General features: G+C 37.7%; 1 protein-coding gene across 4 annotated transcripts in view; it reads right to left on the bottom strand.

Annotated features, from left to right (window-relative positions):
• Positions 1-3,753: 3,753 nt before the first annotated feature.
• Positions 3,754-14,076, bottom strand: part of ERP44 (endoplasmic reticulum protein 44) — a 58,759-nt gene continuing 48,436 nt past the window's right edge. For 2 of the 4 annotated variants that reach the window (XM_023760340.1, XM_023760339.1), the window contains 2 exons: positions 6,315-6,417; positions 3,754-4,343 (listed from right to left, as the gene is read on the bottom strand). In XM_023760340.1, the coding sequence (XP_023616108.1) occupies positions 4,242-4,343; positions 6,315-6,417 (205 nt within the window). In that variant the 3' untranslated portion in view covers positions 3,754-4,241. The remainder of the gene's footprint in view (positions 4,344-6,314; positions 6,418-14,076) is intronic. The other 2 variants (XM_006096464.3, XM_014462388.2) reach the window with 1 other exon arrangement.

The following is a 14,076-nucleotide window of genomic DNA, read 5'->3' as shown; positions in this document are numbered from 1 at the left end:
GCTCTAGGACTAGGTTGCTGAGAATACAGAGTTCTGCTTCCCGGGCACTCAGATGGTGATAAGGAAAAGGCGTACATGTACTTCCAACTTTGTATTCGACTGGGTACTCTAAAACACACAAAGGGCTGTTGGACCAGGGGGAGTGATCATTGTCCTAGGCATTGGAGAATGGATAGAAGGAATTTACTAAACGTAGGGGAGGCGAGAGGAAAAGGGACATTTTAGAGAAGTGATTTGTAAGCTGCAGTTTTCCTCTCCTCGTGATACAAAAACCTATTATCTAATGGCAGCCTGGGCCTTCCCCAGTGTGTTCTGCAAGAGGGAGCTTTGACACCTCAACTAAAGGCACATGGATTCATATAGCTTCTCGTTCTGATTCAATTAATCTAAAAAACAAACTGGAAAAGCTTGTGACTCTGGGTTATCTGTATTCTGAGTAAAATGTTCACAATATGGTATTTATGATGAAGTAAATTAGTAATATCTCAAATACAGAAATATTTTATAAATATAGTTTTATTACTTGGAGGTACATACAAAAATTCAAACACAGTTTTAAAAAAATAACAGTTGCCAAGCAGAGGTCCTATCCAACCAGTTTTAATGAACACATAAAACAGTTATAATCAGCATAAAACAATTTTAAGTCATGAAACAACTTATTGTCCTCAGGGTCTTTAAATATTGGACTTAAAAACTGGTTTTTGTTTTATTCTTTACACCTGTTTAAATCTTTTCCCTAAATATAGACTACTAACATTTCAGTTTGGTTCATGAGATTTTCATTCAGAAAAATAGGTAAAACCCTTTACTAGAATTATTTTGAAAACTGAAATACAGTATGTCCATTTCTACTCTTCTATTGCTTCACATTCTCCATGGTTTCTCAAAAATCCCAATAGTTGCTAACAGAAAAAGCACTTGTAACTTCAGCAGCTCTCTGGAATACTGAAGTTTGGGCCTAAGAGTCCTGAAATTATTTAAGGAGGCAAGATTTTCCTCTCTCTCTCTCTCCTCTTTTGTTCTGTGATTTTCTTTGCGGCCAGCCAGACTGTATCTCCTTGTCAGAGAAAAAAATAAAAGTTCAGTTACTCTGCTTTTCCTGATTGTTAATCCATTACTGTTTTATCCATTCTTTTTTGCTGTTGGGTTTTTTTTGTTTTGTGTGTGTGTGTGTGTGTGTGTGTGTTTGTGTTTCCCCATGCCTTCTTGGCAACTTGAGCATTCTCTTCAAATTTAAGTTCATTCTGAGCTTTAACATTTCAGTTATACATCTCATTCTCCTCTTTTTGGCCTTTATCGTGCCAGTTTTTTCTTCTTTTGTACATGATTTTTGACAACTTGACTTCATCAGAGAGCTCTGAGATGCTTTAGATCAGGGGTGGGCAACCTTTATTCAGCCAAGGACCATTTGGATATTTATAACATCATTCGTGGGCCATGTAAAATTATCAACTTAAAAATTAGCCTGCTATATTTGGTCATTTAATTAACTCACCCCTAATGCCTTGGCAGGGCCAGACCAAATAAATGGTTTTGAGGGCCTTATGTGGCCCTTGGGCCAGATGTATAGATGCCCAATCTCTAAATGTTCAGAATTTCATATAAAGTTTTCATCCTTTTATGGCCCCTTACTACTGGAACAATTTTTGAAAAACTGGAAAAGGGTCTGCTTCTTGTTCTGGTTTTGCACTCAACTGTGTTCTTGTCTGGTCTTTCATCCCCTCTTCACAGCTGAGGAGCCTGTGGCTCAAGATAGACTGGATAAAATGAGAAGATTTCCACCGGCAATACTCCAATTCATGGTACAGAGGGGAAGGAGTCTAAATTGTGAGTTCTAGATTTCTGGAAGTTCTCTTTATTCATCCAACTGGTGATAAATCCCTATGGAACCTATAGCTTTGCCATCTTTTGTATCTATTCCTGTCCATCTCTGCTGTCACTTAGTTCTGGCCATTGCCTCTCCGCTGCTAGACTCATTTTATTATACCCAGATCCGCTGCCATAGTATTCTTTCTCAGAATTAAATATGAACATACTTCTCTGCTTAAAATCTGTTGATGGATCTCTATTGCCTATAAGGCAACAGCACAAACCCTAGCTTGGCATACAAGGCCCTGCAGAATCTGCTGTCACTTCCCTAGCCACCTCCCCACCCACCACACACTAGCTCTGTGACAAGAACTTATTTTCTGTAATACATTTTGCTGTTTTGCACTTAAGCTTGTTAATGAGTTTTTATAAATTGTCGCAAATTCCTGATAGGTGCCAAGTCCTTCAGGGGTACATAAAGTACCCGAGGTCATTTTGCATCCCATTCATTCAAGAAACATTTTGATGACGACTGCTGAGTATCTAGAAATGCTAGTTATTGGAGATATGGACATAAAATTCAGTATCCTTACCCTCGGTGGCTTCAGTCTAGAAAAGATAATGGTAGTGGCACCAAGTCCCAATATGAGTAAATGCTAAATAACGCAACCTCAAATCCACTCACTTTTTTAACAGCCACCAGTATCTTAGATCACAATGGACATGTGTTCCTTGAGGCTTTTCAAATTAAATGCTCTCAAGCCAGGGATCTGCAACCCAATACTTGAGTGTTATCTTTTATTTTTTAAAGACAATTATAAGATTACAAATTATTCCAGTTAATTGCATATGCTACTTATGGTTTTGTGCACTATAGCTTGTTGACTATTTGTGAATTTTCATTCTGACCACCTCAGATTTGGTCCATGCTCTGACCTAAAAACTACAACTCTGATTTCAAAGTTATTGATTAAAAGTAATGAAGATCCAACCTTTAGGAAGCTGTCCTGCTTTTCTAGTTAATCTGATAAAATACACTAAATATACCCCTTATCACCTTACTGATGACATCTATTGTTCTGAGTGGAATAATGGATAAGTCATGCATAAGTAAGACTTCTAGGCTGATTTTTAAAAATAACAATCATTAAATATCCATTATAAATAGTCACTTTATTTTGAAAGAATTGGAAGATGTTACATATATTACATACTACATATAATGGCACATGTCAGCCTTTTAAGCTTAAAAATAATCTCTCCCCAAACTGGGATTGACTTAGACTCCAAATATAAAATGACTCTTGGCCTATAGCACCAACCCAAGCCCAGAGGAAAGCCAATGTTGAACCTGTCTGTCCTCTGGCACTGGGCTTCCTGATATGATACTGAGGGTCCTCGCCCTCTGTTTTTGTTCCCTGGCAGTCCTGAGGCCTGGCACAGGGACCCATCTGACTGTACACTGCAGGCCTGGAGATCAGAGAATCTAGAGGGTAGGGTCCTCTGATAGTGTCACAATGTAAAAAACTAAAAACTTATGTGCCTATTGTCTTCATTTTTGACCTATACAATTCATAACAAGATTACAAGAAAGGAGGAGGTTAGAATTATTGAAGTACAATTTGCTGGTTTTTCTCTTTGGAAATTGAAGTGTCATGATCAGAGGAGCCTTAAAAGTCATCTAGTTCAATACTGGTAACCTGCTCCACTAGTATTTTCCTTTCCCAGGTTTAGGTATAATTCAGTTAGACAAACACACAGAAATTTAATAACACCTTTCATTTCCTTTTTCTTAATTCAAGGAGAATTCCTGCCAAATGTTCTGGCTTATGGTTCTTCTCCTCTTCAAAGTATGTTTAAGTTACACATTAAGAATCCAAAATATACCCCTATGGAATTTTCATAAGCAATAGTCAACCAATCAGTAAAACACAGTACACAGTGTGGAAATTTTAATTTATTCCCCACCCAAGTATCCAGAATATGTGCCCCTTTAACTTTGAGAAATGTGATAATGAAAATACCAACAGAACTGATCATATGTAATGAGAAGAAAAAAAGCACATAGTACACAGGAAACATCCCTAAGTCCTCCCTGATCTAGTAGTGCGAGTTGATGGTTGTTTCTGGTAATGTCACCTTTCACTTAATTTCTAAAAATTTTACAGGACAGATTTAAAGTAATAGGCCTCTGATTCTTGTTTGTTTGTGGTTTTTTTGTTTTGTTTTGGACCCTACAAGAGTTTTTAAAAGAGGCTATATTAAGTGACAATGCATTCTGAGTCGGGGGAGAAAAAAAATTAAAAACCCAAAACTTCTTTCAGTTTATTCAAAATAAAAATACACATAGAATTATGAAAATATAGGTTTACTATTTCCACCACGTTGATGCTGCTGTTTGAAAGGCTTTCAAATTGTTTTTCAAGTTTTTAAAGCTCATCTCGATCTCTCAATAAAGTATACCTATATTCGCTGGGTGCTAGTTTCTGGAAAGAGCTCTCGGGGGGACTACTTGCTACATCCTGGGCGTCCTAAAGAAAAAGAATAAAACATTTTTATATCAATATATTTTATGGAGTTATAGTATTTCAGTAAGAGCATTAGATGACTGGTAGTTGCCCTATAATCAATAAAAGGTAGCTACTCTGTGCCAAAGATAAAGAGTTAAGTTTGAAATCTTGCTTTCCCCATTTCTCCAGGGCAGGGCTGCCACAAAGCCACTAAATATGGACCTGTTGACAGTTCCTGTGGTGCAGAGGAAGGAAACAAAATACCTGACACCTGGGCACATTCCTAGAATATTCTATAGAGACAGCACAACTCTTGACTAAGTTGGCATGAACCCTCCCCTCTTACAAATGACTAAGAAAATTAAAGGCACCTATTCTGTAGCCAGAATTACAATTACCTGTATGCCAGAAATGATAAAACTAAATTAACATGAGGAAAATAAACACTTCAATATAATACTTCAAGAAATTAATTTCTGCATTATTTTACTTGTTCACATACAGTAGATAAAAATACAGTGGAATTATAAGAGTGACTTCCAAGAATTTCTAAGAAAAGGCAGTGTATTCTATATTTTATTTCCACACTATAAGCTCTTCAAGAGCAAGCATGATTGTCATTCTTTTAATATCCCCTGTAGTTAACATAGGCACATAGTACATATGTTACATCCTATATCTAATGGCACAGTTGCATTATAATGGTAAACAACGTGCCTACAAACTTCCCATATAACTTGGCCATGTTTCACTTCCCCAATATATTTTTTATTTTTTGTTGTTGAAATATATGTTTGGTTTAATTTAGCTGAAATTATATTACTATAAACAAGCATGTATTTAATGCCATTAGTGCACAAAGATGACAAAATATAAAGAATTCAACAGTCTAATGGAGAAGTTGAAACAAATCAGGATAATACAATAATGATAAGCTACATCCTTTCGTAATATGATAAAATACTAAGCAGGCTGACTTTTCTGATGAAAACAATCACCTGGATTATTGCCAACAATGTGCCTGCTTCTACAGTTGCTTAATTATGAAAGAAAAGTTTGATTGAAGATTTCAAGGAAAAAGCACGTCATCAGATTCCCAAAGGGAACTCTTGACTCTCAACTTAATTTGACTCAAAGTGAAGAAAATTTCACTTAGTCTTTATTTTTCTTTGGGCACAAGAGTAGATTGAAGTTTTGAACATATAAAATAGAGTTTGGTATATATCATCTTCCCTCTTGGTATAGTGGGGGATATAAATCAATAATGAATCAAAATGCAAATTGAGGGGTAAAAACTCAGGTTTTTAGAAATATATATACATTAAATACAAAACGTCAAGCATTCTAAATCTCAATTGCAAAGCTGCATTAAACTAAGCTTTTAAAAATGTATTTTTTTATTGATTTTTTACAGAGAGGAAGGGATAAGGCAAGAGAGTTAGAAACATCGATGAAAGAGAAACATTGATCAGCTGCCTCCTGCACACTCCCTACTGGGGATGTGCCCACAACCAAGGTACATGCCCTTGGCCGGAATCGAACCTGGGACCCTTCAGTCCGCAGGCCAACACTCTATCCACTGAGACAAACCAGTTAGGGCTAAACTATAAGTTTTGAGCATTATGAATACTGTATTGGTAAAGGAGGCTCTTAGGATGATTTGCAAGAATACCAAATTATTTTCTTCATAGTGAGGTCAATCTTCCAGCCACAGAGGACGGCCTGAACAATTAATGGAATCCACTGATTTCACTGATCTATCTACTTCCATTTCCTATCTCCTACTTCTATTTGAAGCCAACTATCTTCACTCCTTTCATAGCCATATTCCACAGATGGCATACTCAGACCAAAAAACTATACTGCAACATTCCTGTAACTTTTCTGAAGGCCTGAAATTTTAAAAATTAATTTTAAAAGGAACATAGTTTGTACATTATCTAGAGTCTGTTGAAAAAGAAAAAAGCTCCCCCTGAAAAGCATGAGTGCTACCTGTCCTTGGGCTGTGTCAGTTGGGTCAGGACCGTGATGGAATTCTCTGTGAAGTTTTCCAGAATGTAAGTCAAACACAAACTGCTTGAGTCTTCCAGGAATTCTAAAACCAAAATCAAATAAAAATTTAGCTTAAGCTATTAAAATGGACTTACCTCTTATCAACTTCACATAATTTTTTAAAAATTTTATTTATAATCCCACCATCCTACCGTAACTATTACAGACCAGGTATATGTCGAACATTTTTATACAGCTGTAATCTTATCGAGATACTCAGTTTTGTGTTCTAATTCCTGCACTTGTTACATAGAAAATTTTCTATGCTTTCCATTTTCACAGATGCATCAGTCTGTCAAGATGTTATCCTAAAACTTACTTAACCATCCCTTATTGTTGGGCATATATATTTTTTCCTGAATTAATGTAACTAAAAAACCAAATCACACTGAAAATAACAGGGCTTGGGAATATTAGCCACTCAAAACTATGTAGCTTTATAACCAGAGTCCTACACAAAGCCTAGAACAAAAATACTAGCACTGCTTAGCCTCCACCAGCAATGGAGCCTGTGTCAGCCAGATAATCCTCCGTGGCTGTAACCTGGAGCTTCTGAATCCTTTTTGAGAGGCAGGCCCTTGAGGGCATTTACGGCCAGCAGAACCAGAACCAGTTTTATCAAATAATCTAAGGCATGGTGTAGCTTTTTCATGTGTGTCCTCTCTCCGCGCCCGCCCCCCCCCCCCGCCCCCCTTAAGGACAGGGGGAAACTTCTTTAACCACAGGGGCAGCTTCACTGGATAGCTTAACATTGTGAAAAGCAAAAGCACTTCTTAAGGCCATGAAACTGGTATGTTTTTTGTTTTGTTTTGTTTAGGTCTTCACACACCACTAAGGCATTCTCTTTAATGGTGAAAACACTTTCTTTGGTGGTTTCAAAACATTGAGGAAAATAAAATGAACCAACACAACTCATTGTATATTGACATCATTCCCCTAGTTACTAATTAGGGCATAAGCAAATCTGTAGCACAGAGACACGCGTTGTAGTAAAACAGACCATTACAAAGCTTATATACAGCAGGTGCTCGAATAACGTCATTTCATTATAATGTTAAAGAGGGAAAAGAAAACCGATTCCTGGCTGGGGCCTCTCTGGATGTGTCAAGTTGGGACATTCTCCCTACGCCTGCATGAGTCTCCCCTGAAGACCCCCGTTTCCTCCCACAGTGATGTGCAGGGGAGGTAAACGGGTGTGTCTACACTGTCCTAGTGTGAGTGTGGATGTGTGTTAGTGCGCCCTGTGATGGAAGAGCAGTGTGTCTGGAGTTGGATCCCGCCTTGCACCCTGAGCTGCCAGGATAGGCTCTGGCCATCCACCACCCGGAACTGGAATGAGCGGGTGGAAAATGATTTTCTTGTTTTATTAATCTTTCCTAAATGTATGTAGGGTTTACATTTATTTCAATGTTTAATATTAGAGGTGTTTTGGGTCTTCATTTAAAAATTTTGGTGAGCAGAAATATATCATAAGAACTCTTATTATCAATTAGCCTATGATAAAATTGGTTTCGTTATACATTGTTTTGCTTTAAGTTCCAGTTTCCAAGAACCTACTATTGATGTTAAGTGAGGACTTATGTATCAGCCTTTAAAAAAAAAAAAAATTCTTGAACTGTAGCCAATAAAGTAGGAGTATTGGATTAAATAATAAGAATTTTTTACAAAGTGTGGGCAAATTACACATACAAAACATCAGCCAGTTTTTGCTACTACTTGTCTACCTGTTTATTCTTTGAAATCTTGAGAGACCTCTGTCTTTTTATTAAAATTAGCCTTGCTAATTTAATAAGTAAAAGACACCTGCATTTTAATTTCTATTTCTTCAGAAATTAAGCATTTTTCCATTGCTTGTTAGTTTATATTTCTGCTCCCATGAATTGTCTTCTATGGAGATTGTGATATTTAAAAAAATGCATCATATACATTTAAATAGAAACCCTTTGTTTTACATATCTATTACAAGAATTAAAATACAGGTCAACAAACAATAGCTTCAGTAGAACTGACTGACTTTTTGGTAGCAAAGAATAGCTGGCTAGTGTTAATATTACCGGTTTCTTTTTCTTTTTATCCTTTCCTAAGGTTCTGCAAGTGCTGTTTCTTTCTTCCCTTCAATAATTCCCACAGAGATGTACCAACCAATAACTTCATTGTACACCCATTTTAGCTCCCCACTAGCTCCAAAGCAACAGAGAACAGCAGGTGCCAAATGCACAGTTTACAAATACAAATGACTGTCAGGTAGCTGTATTGACAGAATGCCTCTGAAAGGTTCTCTGGTGCTGAAGAAATTGCCCATGCACCAGAGACAAACATTGAGAGGAGATCGATTTAAACTTAATCTGACATCATCTACTGTCACCCACAGCAAAGTACTAAAATATAACCATTCAATTCAAAGAATTGCAAATGGTCTACAATGTTTAAGATAAAGCCCCAGTTAGTTTGTTATTTTATAAGGTCCAAGATGATCACAACCAATACAGTGTGAATTGCTTCTGTTAGTCAAGAAATGATTTATAATTAAATCTTAAATGTAACAAATTCTTAGAGAACACTCAAAACAGATTTGTCCCTAATCCCCCCCCCCCCCCCCCGCCGTCAACAGTTGAGAAAAGAAAAAGAATTGTGAGCAGCAAAGACAAGGGAGATAGGATGAAAGAGCTCTTACCTAGCTTGTGGCCAGAAACTATCCATCATTATTAAGTAACAATCAGTGAATCAACAATATATTGTCAAGAAAACAGACAACATAGTTATCTGCTGAAAAGGAAAATAAATGGGCCTTTGCCATAATAATTTCAATTATATTTTCATACTTTAAGGTAAAATTTTCTAACTATATGTTTCCCATTCTCCAAACACGTTTGTTTACAATCTTTTTTTAGGTGATGCACAAATGTTAAGCGTATCATTAAACAAGCTTTGAGAACTGCATGCAAGGTGAGGAGTATTTGTGCTGTTTTTTTTAAAAGTACACACAGAATTCAGCTTTTTAGGCTTAACAGTTCTATGAGTTTTAACATATGCATGTAAGTGTCTTGTTACCATCTCCACAAAAAGGATACAGAATAATTCCTACACCTTTTTTTGGTGAGACCCTCATCTTCCCCCTAACTACTGCCAACTACTGACCTGTTCTCTGTTCCTGTAATCTGCCTTTTCCAGAATGTCATGTACATAGAATCATACAATATGTAATCAGGAGACTGGCTTCTTTTAGTTAGCATACTACGTTTAAGATTCATCTGTTTTGCTACATGTGTAAAAATATTTGTTCCTTTATTTATTGCTGAATTGTATTTCATTGAGTACGATTAGTTTATCTACATACCTGCTGAAGGACATTTGGGTTCTTTCAAGGTTTTAGTGATTTTGAACAATGCTACTACAGACACTTGTGCACAGGTTTGTGTGTGAACATAGTTTATTTCTGTAGAAAAAATACTGGGTTATATGAGAGGTACTAAATTGTTTTCCAGTGTAGCTATACCATTTTGTAATCCCACCAGCAATGTATAAGAGTTTCAGTTGCCCCATATCCTTCAGAACACCTGGCATTATCAGTAATTTAACTTAGCCATTCTAAAAGATGGAGAATTGGATCTCATCGTGATTTTAATTTGTATTTCTCTAATGACTGATGATGTTAAGCACCTTTTCATGTTAAGCACCTTTTCATTCATATATCTTCCTTACATCCTAACAGTATCTTTTGTTGTATATCTGTGCTGTCAAATATAGTAGCCAATACCCACATGTGGCCCATTGGGCACTTGAAATGGGTTAGAATACCTGAGAAACTGTTAAATTTTATGTCATTTCAATTAATTTAAACTCAAGTATTCACATATGGCTAGTAGCTACCCCGTTGGAGAGCAGAGCACTATGATGATTATTACAAGCCATCAAAGATAAAAAGCACAATCAGTAAATAACAACGAAAGAGCTGAGAAGGAAAGCCATCACAGTTATCATCGAACCCAAGTAGAGTGTTCTGTAGCACCAAAAAACTATGAGAACCTTAAGGAGGGTGAGTCTGGTAAAGTCCCATTTGTAGCAGTGTTACTTACTTTTTCATGGGAAAAACCTGGATTCAAATAACAGGGGTTTAACAAATCACAAAATAATCCATTCAAAGGCAAATCAGCTAGCCATGAAAAACAATGGGGAAAATTACTTAGAGCCCAGAATCGGGGAACTCATTAGCTTAGAGTAGCCTGTTACATTCGCCAGGAGGAACCTGAAGCCTGTCCTGCTTGCTGCTTTTCCCATCACTGGGGCCATGGCAGCTATCTAAGAACTTTGGCAAACATACAGATGGCCACAATTTTTAGAAGTTAAGTTTCTCTTCAAAGTCCTTCAATAGTCTTAAACCATACCTTATTATTTATTCTCTTCTCTCAGTGCCTCTGAGCATTTCCTAGACCTGTCCCTAGGTGCTCTTAGGTTCCAAAATTACCCTCCATTCCTTTCCTATACCCACATAGAATCTGTTCCTTTACATTCGACAAGAAACCAATCTGTGACTTTGTTTTGGGTCTCTTCAAACATCTTTCACATACATACCTATACTGCTTTTTACATGTACTGAAAATGTTACTGCTTTGGGAGCAAGTGACTTGAGCTTGGGACTTTGGGGTTTAACATACTTTGACATGAATCCTAACCCTGCTACTAATTAGTTATGTGGCCTTGCTGGTTAAGTTACCTCCTCAGCCTCAGTTTCTTCATAAAGGAAGAGGCAAAAAGAATACTGGTAGAACCTCCTCCCCTCCCCCACCAATGCCTGCCTACCTCTGGCATGGGAGGAGACTGCACCATAAATCTGCTTTCTCTCTCCTTACCAAAACCATACTTCCTCCATATGACCCCGGAATGCTGAGGTGCTAAGTAATAGTAATTACAGTAATTTATGGAAACTGCTTATCATTTAAGCCTTAATTACTATGCAGCACAATAACAATTATGCAAACCATTAAATGTGTCAGATTCACTTTGCTGCATGTTTTATTTGATTTTTAACACTAACATCTATTCACATAGGCTCAGTTTGTAGTTCACACAGCATGTGCCTCCTTACAGTTAAAAAATATTAGTGGGAACAGTGCCTAGAAGGAAAATCAGGCACCTAAGGGAGAAATCAAAGAAGTAATTTGTTTCAAAGAGCTTCAAATATAGTCACTTCTCTTATCTCCTTCCCTACTGATAGGACTAATTACTTGCAGGATGGGAGAGGAACATTTCCCAGTCCCAGATTTCTTTGGAGAATCTTACTGGCTCAGCTTCTTCTTAGGTGCAATGCTGCCAGCTGATGGATGAGGAGGGGGACTGGGTCATGTGGTAAATACAACCACTTTGTAATACGGCTTCTCTGACAGACACCAAAGTGGAATCAGAAGTGCTCAAGTGTGCCCCAGCTGGTTTGGCTCAGTGTATAGAGCAGTGATGGCGAACCTTTTGAGCTTGGCATGTCAGCATTTTGAAAAACCCTAACTTAACTCTGGTGCCGTGTCACATATAGAAATTTTTTGATATTTGCAACCATAGTAAAACAAAGACTTATATTTTTGATATTTATTTTATATATTTAAATGCCATTTAACAAAGAAAAATCAACCAAAAAAATGAGTTCGCGTGTCACCTCTGACACGCGTGTCATATGTTCGCCATCACTGGTATAGAGTGTCGGCCTGCGGACTGAAGGGGAGTTCAATTCCAATCAAGGGCACATGCCCGGATTTTGGGCTCGATCCCCAGTGTGCCTAGTGTGGGATGCAGGAGGCAGCAGATCAATGACTCTTATTATTAATGTTTCTATCTCTTTGTCCCTCTCCTTTCCTCTCTGAAATCAATACAAATATATTTTTTAAAAAAAGAAAGAAAAGGAAGTGCTAATGTGTTTTAAATCTGGCTGGAGGAGAAAATAAGATGGCCAAGATGGAATTCCTCACAGGTTTCTCTGGAGGTGTAACAACATTCCTGGGAATAAAAGCCAACATGGTGGGGCAAAAGTAGGTTTACAGTTGTTCATATGGAAAATAACACAATAAATACATTATAATACATGAATAAACTGTGTTTTGCATACTTATTAGTTTCGCCCCACCCTGTAGTTGGGTACCAATCAGTAAACCTAACCTTTCAGTCAGCATCCTGTTAACTTCCACTAACTTGAAACTTTGAGTAGGGCTGTAAGTTTCCAGTGAAAAGGAAGAGGTATGGAAAACAACCCAGCATTTACCCACTATTAAAGATAGGGAAGTGTGCTGATAAAACTTCGTATAACTGACCTGAGTAAGGCAGCACTGCAATGCCCCCCACAGCCACGCTACCTGGAAGCTCCTGCAGTGAGCCCTGCCACCGGAACAACCCTCTCCCCTAAATGTCTCATTCTCTTAGCTTGAGCTTGCAGCTTCAGGAAGAAGTGAGAGGAAGAGGGCACCCAACCAGCTAAGCCCAACAGTCAATGCTTTATCAATTAGTCCCTTTGCCCCTATCTCTTCAATAACTCCTCTATCCTTTTAATTCTATCCCACAAAAATTTAATCACAATTTCTTGTATCCAAAGGGGGGAGAAAAAGAAAAAACTTTACTTCATCCTATGTGTCTCTCCAACTATCTCCTTATTTTTCTTCCTCTTTAGAAGCTAGTTTCTTGCAAGACTTTTAATGTCAAATCTTCATTTTCTCACCATACTCACTATTCTATTCTTTGCAATACAGTGAGTTTTTTATTTGTTCATTTTTTATCCAATCTAACAGATGCTTCATCCTTTCCTTCTGGTTGTGCATTCCTTTTGTTAGAATTGCTCCTCCCTCAATTAGCATATGACTCATTTCTGGTGTTTTTTTTCCCTTTGATTCCTTCTCCTTCTTAGTTTTTTGCTCATGTTCCTTCTGCTGTCCTCCCTTTAAATGTTGGTATCATTCAGGGTTCCATTCTCAGTCCTGTACTAGGTCAGTTCATCTGTTTCTACAGCTTCGCTATATCCTCATGTGTTCAAGACCCAGCCCTTAACTCACTGTTGAATCCCAGAGCTATGTAAACTCCCCACTGGACACTCTTTGTAGCCCACAGGCACCTCAAATTCAATATACCAAGAAAAGGAACTCATTACCTTTACCACAAGGTGCTCCTCCACTGAATTCCCAAGCTCAGTTAAATGGCAACACAACCCAATTAGCTGTCCAAGTTAGATTCCTGGCCATTAGGGCTGGCCTCCCCTCCCCCATTTACTAATATACCAAGACTTCCTATTCCACCTACAAAATGTCTCTCTAGTTTTAATGCTACTGACAGAATTTATTTAGGTAATTCATTCACTCAAGAATCACCTACTGGTTATCATCAACTGTCCTGGATTACTAAACAGTCTCTCCTAGATTCTACTTTGACCCCCTCTAATCTATTTTCCAGTTTGCATCCTGAATACTCTTTAAAAAATAATCCCCTAATTAAAACCCTTCAATGGCTCCTCATAGTTTTTAAGACAATGTCAACTTCCATAGTACAGCTTATAAGGGCTTTCAGAAGCTAGCCCCTGCTATTTCCCTTGACCTGGTCCCTCCTCCTCCCTCCACTCACACTCAGCCAACAGACTATCTACTTGTTTCTATCAATGTGCCCTTTCTCCAAGCCTGATTCCTTCTCACCTCCATGTTAAAAGTCTATAGACCTGTAGGACTTACCTTAGGCA

This window comes from Myotis lucifugus, unplaced genomic scaffold, assembly GCF_000147115.1.
Source record: "Myotis lucifugus unplaced genomic scaffold, Myoluc2.0 scaffold_180, whole genome shotgun sequence".
NCBI lineage: Eukaryota > Metazoa > Chordata > Mammalia > Chiroptera > Vespertilionidae > Myotis > Myotis lucifugus.
Note: the sequence above shows the minus strand (reverse complement) of the source record. Positions and strands in the feature narration are given on the sequence as shown.